Source organism: Alternaria incomplexa (assembly GCF_024043165.1).
Source record: "Alternaria incomplexa strain BMP 0042 chromosome Unknown scaffold_2, whole genome shotgun sequence".
Lineage (NCBI taxonomy): Eukaryota > Fungi > Ascomycota > Dothideomycetes > Pleosporales > Pleosporaceae > Alternaria > Alternaria incomplexa.
In genome coordinates, this window is record NW_026249851.1 from 1,179,426 (window position 1) to 1,200,973 (window position 21,548).

General features: G+C 52.0%; 10 protein-coding genes across 10 annotated transcripts; 4 read left to right on the forward strand and 6 right to left on the reverse strand.

Moving 5' to 3' along the window:
• Positions 1–1,469: 1,469 nt before the first annotated feature.
• On the forward strand, positions 1,470–2,428 carry J4E90_001893 (uncharacterized protein; the record flags this gene model as incomplete). The annotated part of the gene is made up of 2 exons (XM_051431477.1): positions 1,470–1,475; positions 1,703–2,428. 2 exons carry the CDS (start codon positions 1,470–1,472, stop codon positions 2,426–2,428), a joined length of 732 nt encoding a protein of 243 aa, XP_051294611.1.
• A 378-nt stretch (positions 2,429–2,806) lies between these two features.
• On the reverse strand, positions 2,807–3,844 carry J4E90_001894 (uncharacterized protein; the record flags this gene model as incomplete). The annotated part of the gene is made up of 1 exon (XM_051431478.1): positions 2,807–3,844. One exon carries the CDS (start codon positions 3,842–3,844, stop codon positions 2,807–2,809), a length of 1,038 nt encoding a protein of 345 aa, XP_051294612.1.
• Positions 3,845–4,201: 357 nt separating this feature from the next.
• Positions 4,202–5,611, forward strand: J4E90_001895 (uncharacterized protein; the record flags this gene model as incomplete). The annotated part of the gene is made up of 1 exon (XM_051431479.1): positions 4,202–5,611. The coding sequence occupies one exon, from the start codon at positions 4,202–4,204 to the stop codon at positions 5,609–5,611; it is 1,410 nt and encodes a 469-aa protein (XP_051294613.1).
• Positions 5,612–5,863: 252 nt separating this feature from the next.
• On the reverse strand, positions 5,864–6,726 carry J4E90_001896 (uncharacterized protein; the record flags this gene model as incomplete). Its single annotated transcript, XM_051431480.1, has 2 exons — positions 5,864–6,633; positions 6,684–6,726. The coding sequence occupies 2 exons, from the start codon at positions 6,724–6,726 to the stop codon at positions 5,864–5,866; spliced, it is 813 nt and encodes a 270-aa protein (XP_051294614.1).
• A 3,482-nt stretch (positions 6,727–10,208) lies between these two features.
• On the forward strand, positions 10,209–10,976 carry J4E90_001897 (uncharacterized protein; the record flags this gene model as incomplete). Its single annotated transcript, XM_051431481.1, has 1 exon — positions 10,209–10,976. The coding sequence occupies one exon, from the start codon at positions 10,209–10,211 to the stop codon at positions 10,974–10,976; it is 768 nt and encodes a 255-aa protein (XP_051294615.1).
• A 746-nt stretch (positions 10,977–11,722) lies between these two features.
• On the reverse strand, positions 11,723–12,886 carry J4E90_001898 (uncharacterized protein; the record flags this gene model as incomplete). The annotated part of the gene is made up of 1 exon (XM_051431482.1): positions 11,723–12,886. One exon carries the CDS (start codon positions 12,884–12,886, stop codon positions 11,723–11,725), a length of 1,164 nt encoding a protein of 387 aa, XP_051294616.1.
• Positions 12,887–14,164: 1,278 nt separating this feature from the next.
• On the reverse strand, positions 14,165–16,561 carry J4E90_001899 (uncharacterized protein; the record flags this gene model as incomplete). The annotated part of the gene is made up of 6 exons (XM_051431483.1): positions 14,165–14,203; positions 14,271–14,396; positions 14,452–15,823; positions 15,872–16,050; positions 16,098–16,295; positions 16,481–16,561. The coding sequence occupies 6 exons, from the start codon at positions 16,559–16,561 to the stop codon at positions 14,165–14,167; spliced, it is 1,995 nt and encodes a 664-aa protein (XP_051294617.1).
• A 289-nt stretch (positions 16,562–16,850) lies between these two features.
• J4E90_001900 (uncharacterized protein) lies at positions 16,851–18,013 on the forward strand (the record flags this gene model as incomplete). Its single annotated transcript, XM_051431484.1, has 2 exons — positions 16,851–17,381; positions 17,435–18,013. 2 exons carry the CDS (start codon positions 16,851–16,853, stop codon positions 18,011–18,013), a joined length of 1,110 nt encoding a protein of 369 aa, XP_051294618.1.
• Positions 18,014–18,399: 386 nt separating this feature from the next.
• On the reverse strand, positions 18,400–19,465 carry J4E90_001901 (uncharacterized protein; the record flags this gene model as incomplete). Its single annotated transcript, XM_051431485.1, has 2 exons — positions 18,400–19,355; positions 19,459–19,465. 2 exons carry the CDS (start codon positions 19,463–19,465, stop codon positions 18,400–18,402), a joined length of 963 nt encoding a protein of 320 aa, XP_051294619.1.
• Positions 19,466–19,798: 333 nt separating this feature from the next.
• Positions 19,799–21,370, reverse strand: J4E90_001902 (uncharacterized protein; the record flags this gene model as incomplete). The annotated part of the gene is made up of 4 exons (XM_051431486.1): positions 19,799–19,969; positions 20,029–20,666; positions 20,730–21,219; positions 21,272–21,370. 4 exons carry the CDS (start codon positions 21,368–21,370, stop codon positions 19,799–19,801), a joined length of 1,398 nt encoding a protein of 465 aa, XP_051294620.1.
• Positions 21,371–21,548: the final 178 nt, after the last annotated feature.

The following is a 21,548-nucleotide window of genomic DNA, read 5'->3' on the forward strand; positions in this document are numbered from 1 at the left end:
TTTCGGTAACTGAACAGGCGAGACCGTCTTGTCGCATTGAAGATATCGTAATCCACGTGGTGTCTACACAATCTGAGCTGTGGCCCTCATGAAGTTGCTCAGGCACCCCTCCGACTTCTACCTCTGAAACAACCCTCAGGTCGCTACCTCTCACTCATATGCAGGTCGAGCTTCTGTATACACAAAGACATTACAACAAAGAACGTCATCTACAACCCGATTGTCGTATTACGGGTACCTGCGGCATGGGCAACGTACCTAGGGAGAATACCCAACGGCTGGTATGTGGCTGCATGGGCACGTACCTACCATCATTACGACATGTTCAATTACCCTAGTCGCGGGCTCGAGAGGTTGTGAGGCACGGGCGGTGCGAACGCCTCAAAGCTACCTGAAACCAAAGGGTTGGGGCTTGGTCCCCCCATGCCAACCCCGGGTCAACCCAATTCGACCTACTACGCTAAGTATAGCTGGAATGTACACCGAGTAGGAAATGGCTGGTAAGGTATTTTGCCATATTTGGATGCAAAATTAAGTCTCTCTAGTCTAGGTTTGTCTAGCATGTTTGTTACGGTGCATCATTGGCACGTTACAGAAGTAGTTCGTGCAGGCCTGTAACCATCACAGCGTATCCATCAGTCAGGTACAAGTACCGTGTTACTTATCGCCTTTACTCGCCACCAATTCTGCTACATCCTTCAACGTCACTCGCTCGCCTATCCATTGTCGGTCAACATAACCAAATACGCTGCAAACCTACTTCCTTTCATCGCTATAACATCGACACTCTACCGACACTATGCCAATACGGCCGACCAGCGACAAAGAGGTCGAAGCAGTCGACCTGGACCGCTTATTCGAACAATATGTCGAGACAGATTTACTCCATCATTTCAATGACCGCACGCCTAAGCAATCCACTTCAGATAACACAACGCATCATTTCGAACCGTCTTTGTCAAATGGAAGCGAATGCTTTGGTCCTGAGCCTATACTCGATCGGGAAACACAAGCTGCTTGGCACAAGGCTCTCGAAAAGTACGCACAAAACGCAACCTCGTTTCGATCTGATGATCCTGCCTCCTCTTTCTATGTTGCATCATCTTCCGGCATTGATTCTCGTAGCGACTCAGAGTTGTTAAACTTCGAAGGTCTCTTTGAGCTGGAGAGAAATCACTCAAGGTCCACCTCTCAGCCTCCTACATCTCGACCCCACCCTTCTGGACGATCTGTCAAAAAGACTCTTTCCTCTCACGGTCAACCGAAGTATCGCGGCATTACCAAGTCTACCAAGAGACCACATCCTTCAGTCTCGGCCAAGACGATGCAATCATCTCATTTCCAATCGTCCATCGCTCATGCGTGGACTCGCAAGACGAACAGCCCGACAGAATCTTTCGCGAGAGCCTCGTCACATGGTATCGCTTCGCCCCCGCTTTCTTCCAATCTGGATCAGCAAGAGCGCAGCAATGGCGGTGTTGCCCATAATCACCATCAGGCTTACACTAACGATTATTCGAGCCTGCCCAGCGACAGGTCAAACTATACGAACTACCAGTTGACTCCATCTGCATCGCCAGCAATGGGAAATTCTAGCAATTCTGACAGCGGCTTCAACGCTAACATGGGACTCGCCTATTGCTCTGCTAGCACGTCAAGTGCGGCTCTCTCAGCCTTGCAGACCCCGCCTTCCTCTCTCCAGTTACCCGTGACAACATGGGGCTCTGGCACCTCGCCAGCCCTCGATCTTAGTTTCTCAGCCTCGTGCGACGCTAGTAATAGCCTTGAGACACCAGGTTGGTGGAATGAAAACGATCCCACCGTTCAGCCGCCATATTCCACCAGCTTTAGTCAAAGCAATCTACAATCTACGAGCCACAATGTGAGACTAGAAGGACTAGGGATCTCTTACGACTCAGCCGCATTCGACTTCGGCGCTCTGAACGAGAGCTATTCGGCCCCCAGAGCCTCAGCCTCGTTCGATATGGCTAGCTATGGTGCCATGTACAACAGACCATCACACCATTATGCGCAACCTCAAGTGCCGTCCACCAGTCAACCAGTCTCGCGCTCTCCCTCACCACGCGTCGAACCCCGCTTCCATCGTTCTAAGTCATCAAGTCATCATCGCTCTAGCCAATCGTCAAGACGCAAGTCTAGCCATTCTTCCCAACAGTCCTCACGGCAGACGAGCGTAAATAATGGCGGTGTTGGCTTCGTCAACTTCACGCCAGACGACAGCCGCAAAATCCTCACAGGTGTCGCACCCAGCGGTTCCAGCAAGACAAAGGCACGACGAGAGAAGGAAGCCGCCGATAAGCGCAGGAAGCTTAGTCGAGCGGCTATGAAGGCTGTTATAGAGGCCGGTGGTGATATTGACAGTCTGAGGAGGTTGGAGAGGGAGGGTCTGCTGGTCATGGAAGGGTGATTGGCAGTGTGCCTACCGACTTTCGGAGTTTTGTTCATGTCGAGACTTTTTCTCTCCGCTCGCTTTATACAGGGCCGATGTTTTACATATACGATTTTAGATGGGGTATTATGTGTTCACTGCACAATGAGTAATGTATGATTGACTATCTTTACAATTCTGTTCGGCGTGCGCGATCTGTGTGCGCTCCGTGAGTGCTGTTGCTAGAACACTTCTGGCAAGTGACTACATGTTACAGCGTAATGATTGCTGCAGCTGCTCGTTAGCGACTCGGCGAGTACAACCCGTCAGGACGCATAGATCCGATGCTTGAGCGGCATGACATGCCCATGTCTTTTACTTTTGAATATTTGTGGATGCTTCGAACTTCGTCTATCCTCAGCCGGCGGCCTCCACCTCCATACGTCCAAGCACGGCTTCCACGACACCTTTGGCGCCAATGCCCCTCTCCACACCACCTAGACTTTGCTCTTCTGCCTCAAGCTCAACCGCGCCGTCATATACCTTGACGATCATGTCCTCATCCACCTTCGCGCCACACGCTACTAATCCCCTGATTAATGTGCTGACCCTAGTAATCTCCCGCATAACAGCTGGCTCGATCTCGTCGTTCTGGCTGGAATACAGCGTCTCGGTCACGCTTTCGTCCAGCCTGTTGATACCCACCTCTTTCGGGTCCGCATTCGTCGCGATGTGTTTGCTGATGAAAATGTATCCGTTGACACCAAGTACGATGTCGACTTCCCCTGCCGCGGTGTTCAGCGTGAACACTTGCCGCCTACTCCTCACTACACCACCCTTGCGACTCAGTATGCCACCGCCTGCGCCACTTAGACTGGTAAACAAGCCATTCCGCAGTTTTCCGTATTTGAGCGATCGCGTGTGGAGGGATGCTGTGCCGTCTTGGTGCAGACTCTGCACTTCGGCGACGAGCAAGTCGCCTTCTTGAAAGAATGTCCGGATGTTCAGTTCGTCTACTGTCGTTCTGCGTCGCAACACTCCACCGGGCAAGTTTATACTCGACAAAGGCAGGTTTGCGTGCATTGGCGCTGCGATGTCCACGTTCCACTTCTTCGTTCCGACTGTCATTATGCGTCCTACGACCAAGTCGCCAATCTCGGGTTGGTATCGAGCGCGCAGCGGTTGTACGGAAAGCAGTTTATTGGTCTTGTGCAGGGTACCGGCGACGGTCGATATTATCGTTGTGGAGGAGGGAGGAAGACTTGGGATGTAGGTGCCGTGGCCGCGCATCCATTGAGGGTCTGAGGTTATGTGTTCGCCGGGCGTTACTATCGATTTTGAGCCAGAAGTCGCGAAGTCATCGTCTTCCATTTCCACATCGGAGTCGTCGTATTCGTCGTTCGCATCGCGCCGTGGTGGGAGAGGTGCGCTGGGTGGGAGGATGGAGATTGGCATGGTGAATATGCGCCTGTGTGGACGGCGCGTTCTGTTTCGAGAGTGTGAGGTATATGATCGATGGATCCGGTTACAGCCAATCGTTTTAAGCTAGTCGAGGCTGCGTTCGTGTGATACCGCGGGGGTGTTGATGATGTTGTCTACTGCGAAGAGCTTCCGAAATTTTGGCGGGGATTAAAGCTTCCCCAATGATCCCTGCCGAGCTTTCCGGATGGGGCCTAGTCTTGACGCGTCTACCTCATGGCAGTCGCGACAGGTCCGACCCGACGTCATCCATCAACAGTCGAATCTCGCTACCACTCCCTCTCCATCACTGCTGCATCGCTGCTCTGAACGAGGATCTCGCATACAAGGACTATGGCACCGACAACACCATCCCCTGTCGTGTCCAGCTTCAACGAGCCCTTCATCTCAGCCCTTGATGCTGCGGCGCCGGCCAATGCGAACGATGACCCAAGCTACTATGCCCGCTATCCGCGGTCCCTGATCGCCACCTCTAATCTCGACACTTTCATGACTGGAACTGGATCTGCAATTTACGACTCATTAGTGCCTCTTCTCGAGTCTACTAGCCGCGAGCTTATTCTGGTCACTTGCTTCTGGGCTAGATCGACGACTCTAGAAACACTTAACGAGGTTCTGAGAAGACTCTCCGACAAGGCTGTCAGGAGAGGGACGGACAAGATCAGAGTTCGACTTTGCTTTTCTTCCAGTTCGGTCTTTCAGAAGCTATTTCACAAGCAGGCCACTTCAGGACAGACGTATCCGCCTTCAGCATGGGTGAAGAAGTTGGGCTTGCCTGACCCGTCTGAGCTCAATGGACTGGACCTCGAGATTAAGTCCATATTCATATTACCATTCAGTGTCATGCATCCCAAGTTCATCATCGTCGATCGGAAGACGGCAGTATTACCAAGTTGCAACATCAGCTGGGAAGAATGGTTCGAGGGTGCCGTCACCCTTACTGGACCTGTTGTCGAACAGTTCCTCAAATTCTATCGGACTTTCTGGGAGCGGCGAGAGGATGTTCCGACGAGTCTCGACGTTCCCGACAGCGCTGTGGTAAAGCTTCACGGTGCGCTGAAATCGTCTGCACTACTGTCGGCTCGCAGTATACATACCGTCTTCCTTCCCAGCCCACACCGTCGTAATCCGCGCTTTAGTTTCGTTGGAGCTCAAGACACCCTTCGAGCTCCGCCAACGCCTCTGAACGTTTTCATACTCACACTCTTCGCAAAGGCTGAGAGAAGCATCCGTATTCAGACGCCAAATGTCACTGCGCCACCTGTCCTGTCCGCCATTCTCAGAGCGCTTGCACGCGGCATCGACGTACGCATTCTGACCTCGGAACGTCTCATGATACTCGAGCAGTTGGTCACAGCAGGAACCACAACGTCACGCTGCATCAAGAAGCTCATCAAACGCTATCAACAGCTGACCCACGACGGTGGCAGTTTGAACGATGAGGAAGCAGCTATGGCGACTCCCAAGCCCGGTCGCCTACATGTATCATACTTCGAGCCGATCGATGGACCCAAGAAGAGGGGCAACGAAGCAGGAGAGCCCCAACAGTCGCATCTCAAGATGACTATTGTAGATGACGAAGTCCTCGTCCTAGGCTCCGGGAATCTAGACCGGGCGAGTTGGTTCACAAGTCAAGAGCTAGGTGTTGCCTTTTTCGACAAAGAAGTGGTCAGAAAGGTTGGAAGTGCGGTTGATGAAGGTACACAGGGAAGAAGCAAAGTGGTATTTGACAGTGAGGGCTAGCATGTATCGTGTAAGACGGGCGCTGCCCAGTGCACTAAGCTAAGAGTGCAGCAGTGGCATGAACGTACTGTTCTGTTAACCGTCTAAACTTCTTCCTATGAACCAAGTCGGCCGTGGAAACATCTAGCCAACTGTCCTATTCCCCTCGAGAGCTCTGAGCTTACTAAGTCGACAAACTCTTTCCAAGACTACCGTTCCATAAAAACGTCCCCAAAGGACCTCACCATCGTCCTTCTCGTCCATACGGTCAATTCAATCCTTGATTTCGACGAGATCCGTAAAGCATGTCGCAATCTTCTCAGCGCATCCGTTGGGACAGGCTTTGGTGTTGGGACCAGCATCTCCATCGGTTGAATAGTCTCCGCATCTGAGACCACGGACCTTGACTGTAAGCTTGCGGGTGCTGAGATATGTACGACAGCCTTCGAAGTGCTCTTCGATTTTTTCCTTGTCCATGCAGCCGCAAATCCTACCGATCTTGTTTCTGTGGTTGTGGTAGTCATCTAGATCCCAAGCCAATATAATCTCGACTGTGAGCTCCTTCAGGGCGAGAAACTCTGACTGCCAGGCGACGGCCGGATTCCCGTTCCCTCTAAGCTCCTTCCGTATTGTTCGACGCAGCCTGGAGCTCTTTTCGGTGTCGAGGAGGACATTCCATGAGTACGGGAATCTGGGGTCTTCATTCGTCCTGTTCCAACCTAGTCGGCCATCCACGAAGATCTCGATGGTTAAGTTCCGAACCTGTTCTGCGAGAGACGTGGGCGGTCGCGGGTATTGTAGGCCAGCGCTCGGCCAACCGAGGAGGAATTGGTTCTCTCCCCACGAAATCTTGGCTAGTCTATTCATCTCTTTGCTGGTGAGGAGCAAAGCCTCATAGCTAGCCATTTTTGCACGGATGGGATGAGTTATGGCCGTGAGAGTACCATCAATGTGGAGTCGATGGCCAAGGGTCGCCAGTTTCAGCTCTTCTGGTAAACTATTCCAAGATGCAGGAGCAGAGGAGGCCTCATCGCACACGCTCGCTAAACTCGTTAGCGTACGAGATGGAGGGTGATGAAATAGGAAGACTTACTATCCTTGAAAGACCCTGCGTTGGTTTCTTTGTCTCCGTTCATGCTGTGGTGTTTTGCTTAGTGGTTGATGTGAGTAGTTGTTCGGAGAGACTGGGGGAGACTGAGGGAGCAAATTCAGCACATATTTATCTGGATGGCCACAGGTGAGCCCGGTACGGTGAAGTCAAGGCAAACAGACACTTTGCTGAAAGACGTCAGATTGACTTGGGGTCTACCCATTTGTTCTACGCAGTTGTTCATTGCGTACGAGTGAAACGAAGTCAACTCTACTGACGCTGAACGAGCTTTCACATTGGACGTCCGTCTAGGCTTTGGGTGAATATACACAGTGCATAAAGGGGGTCTCTATCCCTCTACTATATATTAATCTCTTTCCCTCAGGCGTAATTATTTCACCCTGTGAGCCGAAGAGCGGCCCACCAGCAACCTAAACGAATCGAATTTCACGAAATGGCAACCGAGGTGTCGCAAACCACGATTGTCCAGTCGAGACTCCTGGACCTATCTAACGAGCTGTTGATGCAAATTCTTGGATATTGTCTTGTATTTGACAAACCCATCACATCTATGATGCACTCAGTGTACATGGCTCGTCTCATTCGACTTGCTAGCATCAACAAACGGCTATACGACCTAGCTATGGATGTCTACTGGAAGGAGAACGAATTTGTCATCGGGCTATCGAAAACGAACACGCTACTCTTCAATCCTCGTAGAGCGATGTATAGCTTCAAGTATCCAAGTCCGCCAGTCGCGTCACTGATACGTAACTTGACTGTAGATCTGCGATTTCAGCCGGAGCTCTACAATGGCGACCCTCGGTACCTTCAAGATATCTTCAAGCCAGATGGCGATTGGCTGTTCATAGTCCCCTATAGATGGAAGCCTCCTCAGATTGCGTTGACTTTGGGTAAATGCAAGGAGGGTGACACCCGTGTCCCCGAGGGTACTCCGGCACAGGATCCTGTGCGTTGGCAGCAGTATTTCCACCCCCAGGTGCTCAAGATCATCATTACTCTTGGAAATGATGGTGAAGATGAGGCGTGCTTCATGGCTGAGGGTATTTTTTCATATTCAGGGCGTTGGCGTGGACTTTCACTCGAACAGCGCAAGAAAGATGCTGAAAAGCGGCTCGCGGGTACATCCTGCAACGTCGATGCGAAGAAGACCGTGTTCGAGGTCCGAGGTATGGAATGCTCGGGTGGCGACGGATCGGGTATTTGTGGTGGTTCTTGCGCGAAAATTATCCAAGAGACGTTGCAGGGCATGGTCCGGAAATAGCAGGGTTGTCAATTTGTATAGTTGGTACGTAGCACGATTGGAGAGGGCGAAGTCCGCAAATCTTGACTTGCTTTAATACCAAATGCATCACCATTCCGGCCTGCACTTTGTTTGTTGCAAGATGTATTCCTCTCATGTTTAACCTTTACTCAGATCAAAATCCTGCCTTTGGTATGACTAGCCAACGCCACTTATTACCTATGCGTGATGTGCTTAGGTGCCAATCACCATTTTGGGTGCTGTTTCTCGCGATGCTACTTGATCGCTTGACCAAATATGGACGATGCGGTTTTCGATTTTCGTGATATCTAGAGCCTGGAGTGAACCTGGGTTCAGCTAGTCCTTCACTAGCAGCAGACGCAGGTATGACGGGGGCTGGCGATTAGATAATCGGGTGATGACGTCACACATCGTCACCTTCCCCGTCAGGCATCGCCGGAACCGCAGTCGTCTCACTCAATGCAGGTGTCGTGCACGCACACAATGAACTAATCCAATTTCAATAGTCTCCACTAAATTTCACATTTGCTATTTATTGAAGGTTATATCCCTCGTGACAAACCCTTCGACGCGTCGCGTCAATTCCCATTGCGCTTCATCCTCCTCAGGGTTTCGACTTCCCACAAAGCCCGACCGATCAAACATGACTACGCTATCAAACGGCAGATGCACGGGTTCCCCTCGGCGCGCTAAATAGCACTCGTCGAAAGATATGGGCCCCCTTGGCGAGCAATACTTAGCAAGTTCTAGGATTGCTGCATGCTCACCTGACAAATATCTCACTTTGAGATGAATCAATCCCGTGAAACCAGCACGATCTTTTCCCGACATTGCTCGTAGTATTTGCCAGTCGAATTCACACAGACGAGTCTGGAAAGTGATATGACGGAGCTGAGGCCGTATACTCATGGACGGCTTAGCCAATATCGAGTTTGGGAATACTAGAGAGTTGGTGAACTGCATGGTGAAGTTGTTCTCTTGGTAGAACACAGCTTTAGCCATCTCTGCGACGTCTGGTGTCATCCTGAGATACGGGAGCAGCTCCCTTCGTATTACGGTATTAATGTTTGCTGGCCAGAGTGGAGAGGGATACAGGAGGTTATAGCGAAGTATCTCGAGTTTCAGTTCGGTTGGTAAATTTCTCCAGCCCTTTGCGAATCCTGGTGTTGCAGGGCCAGCCGGCGAAACCGTAAGTTTGCTGTCAGATCCAATACGAATCGGTGTATACGCGTGTATCTGCATCGAGCAGGGTGCCGATATGTTTAACGGCTGGGACGAGTACACGGCGAAACTAGCTTGCCTGGGTATATCCATGGGCCAGTGGATTTCTATCACTTCTTCAAACTCCTCGTCTTGCCCTGAAGTCCGTCTCTGTACGCTCATTGAGGTCGTCTCAGGTGTTGTGGCGGACATGGCTCTTGCACTATGTGCACCTCGTTCTCAAGAAATACTACGACGATGTGATCGTTTTGAGATATCTCTGGAAGGAGCGATTAGCCTCGAGAACAAAGGCTGAGGTTAGTGACAAAACTCCATCTTGGTATAGAACTCAGATTTATACTAGTGTCTACTCGCTGTGAAGCTGATCACTCACAATGAATGCAGTGAAATTCACAGCGCATTCATGTGTTGTTCTAATTCAATCATAGTTTATACAGCTCTTGACATCATTCTGTGAATTCTATGCGCCCGATCAAGTTCGTTCGAGGCCTCGCGCCTCGAATTTGTAATAAGTGAAGGCCTCAATGCAAGTCTTTTCTTTTGTTCGAACAAAGGCTTTCACCTACACGCTGTGGTCAACAGTTCGTGGTAGTGACTGGAGAGAGAAATTTCACGATTCTGTGGGCTTCGGGGTTGAGACTTATGTGGGTGCTATACCAAGCTGTGTACTCGAAGCCCGAGTTGCATTTCACTTTCTACGCTACTGCCTAATCACTTTCAAGGCGCCTAACCCTTACACATCTGCTTCTTCGCCGTTAGTAGGATAGAGCACCTCGGTTCCGTACACACCGAGCAATCCACCACACACTCTCACAAACTGCTCCGTAAGCTTCTACTTGCCTTCAGGGCTCTCGAAAATACAAGCCATGGATGTGCTTTACTTCCATACCAGTCAAACGCCATCGCGTGCCCACGCTTTCGGAACTACAGCGCCGCCAGATTGCTCACCTCCATCTGCCTCATGTACGGTTGCGTTCGGTCTGTCCCAAGACTCGCCTCTCTGCATTCGCACACCGCTTCAAATGCCTGCGGGATCATGGCTTTGGGTCACCGCGTCCTCGGCGTTACATGCAGTCAGTGCTAGTACTGTCATCAAGAGCGTCACACAATTGACCTGCACCAACGCGGTATACCTCCGACCTCACCACGATACATGGCTCATACCTTCACTGCCGCTGGACACGTCTTTCGCTACAGGTTGGAACAAGCTTCCCACAGAACTGAAGGTTCAGATACTAAGCTACAACCTGGCATTTCGCGACACAGTCGACCGGTACGAGAAGAATGTTCTGCCGGCTCTCGACCACCATCTCCGTATCTCTCCCGAAATCGCCGATCTTGCAAAGGAAATATTCTACGGCCAAAACACCTTCCGAATATGGCGCCATCTCTCAAGACCTTCGGGTCGCGCTCTATTCCCAATCGCTTACGAGTTGATTCGGAAGATTGTGGTAGACGTCATTCTGGGTTCCTATACCGACTGGGAAACTCTGTCAATGATCTCCAAGGGGAGCCACGGACTTTCGAACCTGCGATACATAAATGTTGTGGTCAATTGTCGTGGAGCCATGTTCAGTCCTATAAACGATGATACAATCGCGCGGCTTCTTGGGCGTATACATGATAGCTGCGACGAGTCTATCGTACTTAAATGCAAAGGCGAATTTACATTCGCCGGGAGGCTGTGGCAGAGCGGCAATATTCCCTCGATTACCGACGGCATTCAGAAGGTGGAGGCACTCATGAGGAGTAAGGTGGCGTTTGAAGACGATTCCAAGGACGAGGTTTGAGCAGATCCAAGAGGCATACAAATAGAAGGTATGGAACCCGGGCGGAGCAATGCAGTTGCATCAAGTGTGGGGGCGACAGTTGTCTGGCGAAGACGAAGAAGATATTAGACCTCGTAGAACACACCCAACCTTCAAATCCTTGAGAGAGATGAAATGTCGAGCGTGGATTGTATTGCAGTCAACCATTACCGCCGAAGCGCATAATCGGCATCATGGAAGCTCACTAGCATCTCAGCCAGTTAATGAGCGGAGTAGGGTGTCTGTCTTTACAAAAGACTATATACAAGCTGTGTGTGATCCACGTCCATCCTATCATCTATCATCAACCATACGCCACAACGCCAGACAAGCGCCAGACCATGGATAAAGATATTGCGTATAATGCGGAAGAGTGTGGTGTGAGTTGAGCAAAATGGTAGATGTCGGCATAGCCCAATAATCTCTTGTTAAAAATAAAGCGGTGAAAGTAAACAAAATGTCCAAAATATGATCCACATCAGCACTTGACGGATCGTCCCAATTGCATACCAGAACCATGCAGATCGAGAACCTGGGGGCATGCCAACGTAATCCAATCAGACCCAAAACCATTTCCAGCCCTTGCTGCGTGTAAATAAATGCGCAGCCATAATCTAATGTTGAATGTGAGGGGTATGTGATGTGTAACAGTCGTGTCTCGTACGGCTTTGTGCGTTTTCGCAACGTTCGCCAGCTCTATACAGCGCGATGCTGTAGAGGGAAAGGGTCTACATGGAACCCATAGCAATGAGTGCCTCGATGGCGTCGCGTTCAGCGCCAGAGCCGGCTACACCAGCTGGTGCATTAAAAACGGAAGAAGTCAAAGGAGAGCCCGCGTTCACGACGTGATTACCGTGGGATGCATGTGGAACAGTAAGAAAAGGTTTGTACGTGGGCGTCGCAGTGCGTCCGTGGTGAGGTTGAGGCTGGGGCAGAGAGTGGGCCTGGGCGGATATGCTCCGGTAGCGCGGGTTGCTCGTCTGAGTTCGGCTTAGATAGTTGTAATCGCGGTGTTCTCGGCGCGGACCGCGGCGGGTCTCGCGAAGAGCTTCAGGCCCCATCGTCGCCCAGTCTTCTTGATCCGTGTCGTCGTTAAGTTCTTCCTCCAAATCCATGTCGGAAGCCGAGTCGGATTCGGTGCTGCCCTCAGAGTCGTCCAGCGACATCTGGTCAGCCATTTCTTCGTCCTCGCCCTGGCGGTGCGGCGACCACGAGCCAGCATTCCAGCTGCCCGAGTAGACGTCGCGCTCTTGTCGCAACTTGGGTATTTGGAGGCTGCCCCCGATGCTATCGACACTCGCCGGCGTTGCGCGCCCGTTTCCAGAGCGCTTACCACCGATGGGCATTCCTGCAGCCTGGGAGCCAGAGCCAGCTACACTCCAACGTCCCCAGCCGACCTTCTCGAACTTGACCTCTCCGTGCAGACCGCCGCCGGCGCGATGTTCCAGCGCCGCAACGACTAGCCTACGGGCCTTCGCAGGGGGTAGCCCAGAGAAGCCAGGCACCGCATGTGTCAGATGCGCCATCATCTCGCGGATGGGCATTGCGCCGTGGCCTTCGATGATGTCTGGCAGGTGGTGCTTGGCCAGCATCAGCGCCGTAATCTGGCGCGTCGCATCCAAACCCGCCAGCGCCTCCTTGGAGAGCGCAGAAGGCTGATCTTGCGCTGCAGCGTGTTCCACCGCATCCTGAAGATCTATGTCCATAGACTCCTCTTCTGGTGTGTGCAGGCGTCCGACGACGGGCATAGGGCGTCGCTTGTGCGCAGGGAGCGTCGGGGAGATGGAACTCGGTGGCGTAGGGAGGGTGCCGGTCGAAGCAGCATGGCCACTGTCCTGGCGTCCAAAGGCCATGGCGATGTTGGACATCGGCTTCTGGGCGGAAGCAGCCATGTTTACTGTTGGGAGGCAGGGGCTGACGGGTGAGTCAAAGCGCGAGTTGGTCGGGAGTCGCGCTGGATGGAAAGGAGGTCTGGAGAGCGGAAGAGTCAGCAACCAGAATCTCTGATATCGTAGGGTTCAGAAGGTGAGTTTGCAGGGCGATGCAACTCGTCTTGCGGCAAACGCACCAGGAGCTTCGGCTTGCACTGTCGGATATCGACGGTACGGTCTTCGGGCTGCAGCAGGAGTCTGGGTTTAAAATTGAAGACAGAGGTCGAACTGCTTTGTGCGACAAGCGAAATGCAGTTATGGGGCGGATATGCGTTGGCGTTGGGTTGTTATAGCAAGCTGCAGCAACGTAGCTTGTGCCTTCACCGTTCCGAGAGGTTTAGCGATCGGCGATGGGATCAGCGAGTCGGTAACGGGAGGATGCAGGTAGCGTGTCAGGGCAGCAGAGGCGAACGGTAGTAGAGGCAGAGACGGGCAAACAGCGTACAACGAGCTATCAGAAGAGGTTCAATATTCGGGTGTGGGCTATGTTATGAGTCTACGTACGAGCAAGGCAGGGTCGCTATGATAAGGGCTCCTTGGTTCCGAAGGCAGCTGGTTCCAAGGAAGGCACGTGCATCTGACGGGAAGCTACGACTCGTGCCCCTGTCAGCCTTGTGATTGGCTCGGAAGCAGCTGACTGAGTCCTTGACAGCCACACACCTCGCACAAGCGTCATGAAACCTCGCCCCTCGCAGCAGCAGGGACTCGAAGCTTAGAAGAAGCAGGGCAACGCTAGAGTAGTACAAAGTGTATCGTGTCTTTGCGATGCGGTGAAGCCGTGTACTTTGTCTGAAATGCTGCGAAACGCTGCGAGAACGATGTCGCGATGTTCGCAGCTGCTGCATTCAGCCATCTCGATCGTGGCTTCCGTTCGCAGCCGATGCCCCATATCGCCATGCTGTGTGTATCGGCTTCTTACGTTGTCCATCCGTCTCTCCATGCCTCGCTCCCACACCGGCGATTGGCGCTATCATTATCGCGCTGCGGGGTCCATCCCACCATCCAAAGGTCCGATTTCGCCATGCGCCTACTAATGAGAGGCTCAGGCACATGGTGAGGGGGCCTGCTTTCGCGGCCAGCAACCACCGTCTGACACACGTGTTTGCCCGACAGGCCTCACTGCAAGACATCCCGTCGCAGAAGATCGCCAAACTCTACAGAGAGCTTGCGCAACCCATCGGAGCTTTTTGCCGTCAACCGAGGGACGTGAGCGTTACGACCAGACAACGTGATGATGCCTCAACCATGATTTGCGTTGACAACATACTTCGTGATAGCCTAGTGGGTGGGGTTTCCGTTAGCGATGCGACTACACACACAAAAGTTCGAGTCAAAATCGACGTACCGATTTGAGGACGTTGATCTGCTGCACCGTGCGAGTGAAAACGGCCCGGTACTGCTCGAGGTTCTGATGCACCACTTCGTTGCGCGTAGTGCGGCCTTCGCAGATGGCCTTCATCTGGACCTCCATCTACCCAATGTATTAGCGAGCATGCCGGGTCATCAAAGCCCAACATCCCACTTACTTCTTTCCGGAGGAATGGTTTGCTGAGACTTGTCTCAAACCCCACGTTGTCGTATCCTTCGATAAGCGCGATACCCAGCGTCGTTGGGATGAACTCTTGTATTCCGCCCGTTCCTCCTCCGTTGTTCTGGCCTACGGCTGCGCCGCCTCGCCCACCACGTCCCCCTCGTGCCCCTCCTCTTCCTCTGCCGCGGCCTCTACCTGCACCTGTGCCATCTGCGGCTGCTGCTGCGCCGCCCGCTTTGAGTCTTGCAATGACGTATTCGCGCTCCTTGATCTTGGCGATATGCTCGGCCATGGTTGCATCTGTGCCGATGCCGTTCGCATCCATGAGCGCGATGAGTTCAGGCTCGGTGAGGTAGCTAGGTGCCGACGTTTGCCCGTCCAGCATGTTCGCTTCTGTAGGCTCGAACGTTTCACCTACCGTGTACTGGGGGAGCACTTGACTGCTCTCCCACTTGTCGTATGGGTACACGTCGAGATAGTTCCTGGCAATCACGGTAAGGCCATGTGCATGGAAAATCTCGCCTCCGTACTCGATTTCGATGTCTGTGGCTTCACCGACAGCGTCTTCAGAGCAACATGCGAGAAAGCGGCGGACGACAAATTCGTACACAATGCGCTCTCTGTCGTTGAGCTGAGATGACGCGACGTAGTTGACGGGATGAATGGGCGGATGTGCTTTGTCGTTGTTGCGGCCCTCGCGAGGTTGATGAAAGCCACCGTTCATGAGATTCTGTGCAAACGGACCCCAGCGACCGTCTTGTGTTTGCCTTCCGACAAGCGCTCGCAGGTCCATACCACGATCGAATTGGTCGGTCTCCGTACGAGGGTAACTGATCCACCCTTTCGTATACAGGTCTTCGGCCACTTTCATGACGTCTTGCGAAGTCATGCGAAGAAATCTACTTCCATTCTTTTGTAGTTCAACTGTCGTCAGAGGTAATGGTTTCCACTTCTTCGTGGGTTTCTTCGCCATCTTGACCACTTTTGCTGTCTTTGAGAGCAGACATCTCTCGAAGATGAGGACGACCGCCATGCGATCGAAAAGATGACCTCGTCGCCAGTTAAACTTGACTTCAATGTCGTCTTTCTTGTGTGCGAGCTTGATGTACCAAAATGGCTCAGGAACAAAGTTTCGCACTCGCAGATAGCGATCGACAACGAAGCCTAACGTTGGAAATTGACAGGAGCCGTAGCTGATCAACTTGAATCGCTCTTCGCCCTGCTGAGGAATCATGTTTTGTAGCGCCAGTGTCTGCATGCGTGTGAAGGCTGCACCGAGCCGCAGATCTAGCTCAATACGAGCCGAAACAGCTTGAGCCTGCTTCTCGTCTAGGCGGATCGGGTTCTGTGAGGCCTGTATAACGTGCCTGGGTCACGTTAGTTGATGCTCATGAACATCTTGCAGTGTCACAGACGCTCTCTCGATATTGCTGAAGCGCGCTCTCCAAACCTGCATGTTTGGGTTCGCCTTCAGCGCAATATCACGAATCTCAGTGCCGATATGCTCGCCTTCGCGATCACAATCAGTCCAGATGAACAAGATGTTCGCCCACCTGGCTTGCGCTTCGATATTGCTCGCTACAACCTTTTTGTCCTGTATATGGATTAGCCAGCTTCGTCAGAACGAACCAAATCACCCACTTCTGCTATGCTCGACACTATGGGTGCCTCGAACAGTGCTGCGGGCTGACATGAGTGCCATTTCTTGAATCGATCGTTGAAGTCCTGCGCAACGATATGTCCGGCAACGCATGTGAACGTTACAGAGCATTGCCCCCAGTTTTGGAAGCGGAAATCAAACTTGTAATTCTTGACCCACTGGATACCGCGGACACTTTCCTATCTGAAGTCAGCCTGCGTCCGATCTGCACGTCAGGCCATGAAGGCGCCCGTATCCTTGCATCGAATACCAAGACATGAGCTGAACGCATCTGTCATACTCTCCGGCTATCGAAATATCAATCAAACACAAGTGTGAACTTTCAAGGAATATGTGGAAGGTCAATGCGACATGCTGAACTTACTGCTCGGGCTTGGCCGCCCAGATGATTTGCGACTGCTTTTGCGATCGATGGCTTCTCCGCCACGCACAATACCCGAGTCATACCTCTGGAGTGCCGTTGAAACCGCGAAAGAAGCTCAACGTGGGTCTGGAGGCGATGGTGGGGAAAGACGCTCACGGTCATGTGAAGACGCGTCAAGATAACCTTGGCGCGTACTAGCGTGTTCGAGAGCCGCACGGACGCTACCGCAGCTCGCTAAGCCGGGGACACGAGGGAAAACAGGTCTTCATGAGGTCATTGTCCGCTTCACACAACAAACGCTAACCTTGGAACGCCAGCTTGCGAGGGGCGCATCGCAACATCCCCATCTTCACCAACCCTCATTGCAACGATGCCTGACCCCCGTACATACACCGACATGGCACTGCCACTTGTCAAGACGCTGCCCGACTGCGTCGACTACTTCAAGACCGTGGAGCCGTTCCTGCCACAGTTCTACGACCTCCCGTACAAGGTTGCAGCGCACATCACCGATGTGCAGGCACTGAAAGACGTCTATGTCAACACCAACCCGCTCATGTCATCGCTGGCATTTGCCACGATGTTCGTCACGCCGATCGTGCTTGCCGTCTCCGAGATCAACCGGAACTACTCGCAGGTTGACAGGATCTGGAGTATATTGCCTGCCCTCTACAACGTGCATTACGCACTATGGGCTCATCTCAACGGCCTGCCCACCATGAAGCTGGACCATATCATGGCTGTCTCAATCATTTGGGGTGCTCGCTTGACTTTCAACTATTGGCGGAAGGGCGGATATCAGGTCGGCAGCGAAGATTACCGATGGGAAATTGTCAAGGACTACGTCGGCGGACCCGGCATGTTCATTTTCAACGTCACATTCATCTCGCTAGGGCAGAATGTAAGTATACTCCTACTACTTACTATCAGTGTACGAGATACTGATCATGGTAGATTCTTCTTTGGCTTATCACTACGCCCACGTATATCCTACTCCTCGTCAACCGCATCAAGGGCAACGACATCACAACCTACGATACCCTATTCGGCCGCTCCATGCTCGCTATCGTCGTATTCGAGTTCTTTGCCGACCAAGCGCAATGGAACTTTTACAAAGCGAGGAATGCATACCAGAAGACTGCCAAGGTACCATCCGACCAGAAATACACCCGTGAACAATTAGACCGTGGCTTCAACACTACTGGTCTTTTCAGCTGGTCGCGCCACCCCAACTTCGCAGCCGAACAATCCTTCTGGGTATGCTTGTACCAATGGTGCTGCTTGGAGACTGAGACCTATGTCAACTGGGCGTTTGCCGGTGCATTCGGATACCTGATCTTGTTCCAGGCTAGCACTTGGTTGACTGAGCTGCTCAGTGCGGGCAAGTACCCTGAATACAAGGTCTACCAGGAGCGGGTTGGGAAGTTCCTTCCGAAGTTCGGCACCAAGAGCATGGACTTGCCGCAGACGGAGAAGGAGAAGCAGAAGGTCAAGGACGCGAAGGCTGGCAAGGGCTCCATGAAGACTAAATAAGTCCACATGGAATGGCTATTGCACAAGCGCAAAATCTCCTACAAATGAAGAGGCCATATACTCGAAGACAGAAAATGTGTAGCCAGCCAGGATGAGTGGGCAATGTGAGCAGACGGGTGCTCAAGTTATGATAAGGATCTCAACACCACATATGTGAATAATTCCACCTAAGCATAATATACAAGAAAGTAACTAACCACCCCTCTGGGTTACGTCACAGAAGTTGTCTTAACATCACTACTCTCACATCCTTCTATTATAAATGTTTTGACTTCTTCATTCACTCCTTTCACAGTTCACCAATCTCTCATTGAACTCGAAACCTTGTTCTGCTCGCACGATACCGTCACCCGTTGTGGCTCCTACTAGACGCAACGACAGTCTCTTTAACCTTCCGCCTGGGTCTCCTCGACCGCGAACCTGATCTTGCTGTTGAACATCTTCTTCACGTCTTCGAACGAAACCTCTGATGACTTGCCCTTAGCTTTCTGTGGAGCAAGGAACTTCAGATTGCCAGCGCAGTGAAAGTCGATTCCATCTCCGACCGTGTTAGTGAGAAAGTCGTTGTATTTTCTCGCACTGGTCAAGTGCACAATCCGCATGTCCAACTCGACAACGACGTTGCGAAGCCCTGCGAAACCGTAGTCACCGTTCGCAAGCTTAGCGAGTTTGAGCCATTCAATCCTCATCGGACGGATGCGCACAGCGAGCCGTCGAATGAGATGGTGGGATGCTTGTGGGGGATAGGCGAAGTAGAGGCGGGTATCCAACCTCCCTTTTCCGATAACGACAGACTCATATGACGGCTCTAGATGGAACTCGTTCTTGGTCCAAAAGATCTCTCGCGCTATTGCGGCGATTTCGCGTGTCATGGTCAGGTGGGGAAGCAGCCGGCAATGGACGATTGGGAGGTAGACTGCCTTATTGCGTGCGCCGACGCGATTCTCGGCTTTCACATTAAATTCAAGGATTAGGGCCTTCAGCTCGGCTGGCAGCCTGTTCCATCCCTCTTCGAATGCGGACTTGAGCGGCGCTGACGACGCGATGATGAGCGGCCTGAAGGACGTGATCTTGGTGATGGACTGGGGGCCAGCGTCGACGTCAACACTGTTGCCCTTTATGAGAGTGACCCGATATGGTGAGTCGCTTTTGATGTAGATGGATACAGGTGGTTGGAGTTGGAGTGGTGTCGTTAACTGGATGACATCTTCGTACATATCCACGTCGGGGACCTTGCTGAGTGTTTTGATCGTCAAGGAGGAGTGTCGGGCGGCCATCATCGCCGTGGCTGCGAATTCCATGAGCCGTGTAGATGGCAGTTTGTCTTGTAAGCGCTTGGGTGCTGGCGGAGAGGTCAAATATGAGAGATGGGTGCAGCAAAGATTGCGAATGGGGGACGGCGTCAGTGCGGAGGTGAGACAAACGCTGTAACAGTACTAGCGTACAGCACATGTAGACTGTAGGCAACGCCTGAAGTGAAAGTGAAAGAGTCTTGTCTTGCTTCTATTCAATAGAGCCTCCAGGCTATCATTTGACGTATGACTAGGTCGATGGCGCGGTTATGTCGACACAACTACTGCATCCTTAATCTTAACTATCAAGGGTATCTTCTCCCACAACGAGTATATCTTTTGATGTGCGATCCAATTCCGACATTTAGGAAGTAGTTCGAGATCAAAGTTGAACAGCACCTTGCTCATAATGAGGCGCATTTCGTGGAGGGCCATGCTAGTAATAACATGTAAGTATCTTTGCGATGTTCCAGAGACTAAGGGGCAGCGTTACTTACTTCTTGCCTAGGCAGTCCCTTGGCCCTACATGGAATGGTTGAAGAGCCGAGCGTTCATCGGAGGCGAAGCGTTGGTCGCCGAGCCAGCGCTCGGGGATAAAACATTCGGGGAGTCTGAAGTTGTCGGGAGAATTGTACATTGCCAGATGAGAAGCTGCGACATTCGTCTATAGGGTGTAAGTCTTAGACAGCTGTTTGACAACATGTGAGTGAGATGACAACGTACATTCGGAGGTACATAATGCCCACAAATAGTCGAACCTTCAACAGGAGTGAGGTGCGGCAAACCAATCGGTACAGGAGGATAGTGTCTGAACGCTTCCTTGATGCACGCATTGAGATAGGGTAAGCCAGCGGTGACTTCCATACTAATGTCGTCTGATGAGTTGAATGCCGTCCGAATCTCATTCACGAGCTTCACCATTGACTCAGGGTGGGCCAGAAGCAAGTAGGTCAGTCCACTGAGCAACGTCGCTGTCGTTTCGGTCCCAGCTAGCATGAACAACTCGCCGTTCATATCCATAACAGGGCGGGTCAGACCCGCTTTACCCTTGTCTTCTTGTTGGAGAACCAGGTCCCACAGATCGACACCCTCGGACACTCGTCCCTTTTCAAGTCGCTTGGTGACCCTTTCTACGGTGTAGTTGTAATGTTCTCTCCGAAATGTCGCAATCCGTTTACCTAACAATGTAAATAGCATGAACTTGGCGAGCGGGTAGTAGTTGAAGAAGATGCTCATTAGCGTGCCGCGCTTGATGCCTTTGAAGATGACTTGGATCCAGGAATTGTATTCTGAGTTATCGAGCAGATGTAGAGATTCGCCAAATGTTAGGTCGGCCATGACGTCGAAAGTGGTGAAGTTGTCTAGAGATAGTTGTACAAAGTCAGTGCTTGTCTCACATGCGTTTTTACATAGATCTAACGTACACATTCGGACGAGGTCGACCGCGTTCGCTTGGATACTTTCTCTCAAGTTGCGGACGAGTTGATCAGCGTACTTGGTAAATAGCGGTGACTGCTGTACGAGCGCTCGATCAGAGAACGCGGGAGAGAAGATTCTGCGGATTCGTGCATGTTCGGCGTTGTCTTGCTCTGCGACAAGTGAGTTGGCTCCATTAGGAGAACTTCCCTGCCGGTTCCAGTTCTTGGGCGGCGCGGAGCCTGGTCCTTCCTTTGACCCATAACCATAGATGTCGCGCCAGGCTTTTGGGTTGGTGAAGCTGAGTTCGTCGGGCGAGATGCGCACTACCTCTCCGTACTGTTTGTGGAGCTGAACAACGTGTCGCGGTAGTTCACCTTTCGCTATGGCAGCGAGGTATGGTAGGCGCGTAAAGGCAAAGAACTTTGGCCCAGGGAAACGGCTAAGCGGATGGAAGTAGACTCGGTAGATGCCTCTGACTACCCATCGTATAACAATCTGCCAATGTTAGAATATGCGGGTATTAGAAAGCGAATCAGTGCAAACAAACAAACGCAATGGCTAGAGATACGAATTTCGCTACAGAGAGATTCCCAATGACGACCGATACCCTAGGAAACGTGCTCGGTTTCGTGAGGATGCCCATCATGAGAAGTGGCGGTTGAAGGTCGGAGGCAGCGGAATGTCACGGCGACAAATGCCTTCTATTTGTATTCCCCTCGTATCTTTTTCGGTGTGTATTGAAGCAGCCTGCTGTGCATCAACCCATACTTCAGGGGCGTCCTGATGGCAACGGGGTAAGTTGCGTTGACCCGTCACAGGGGCCA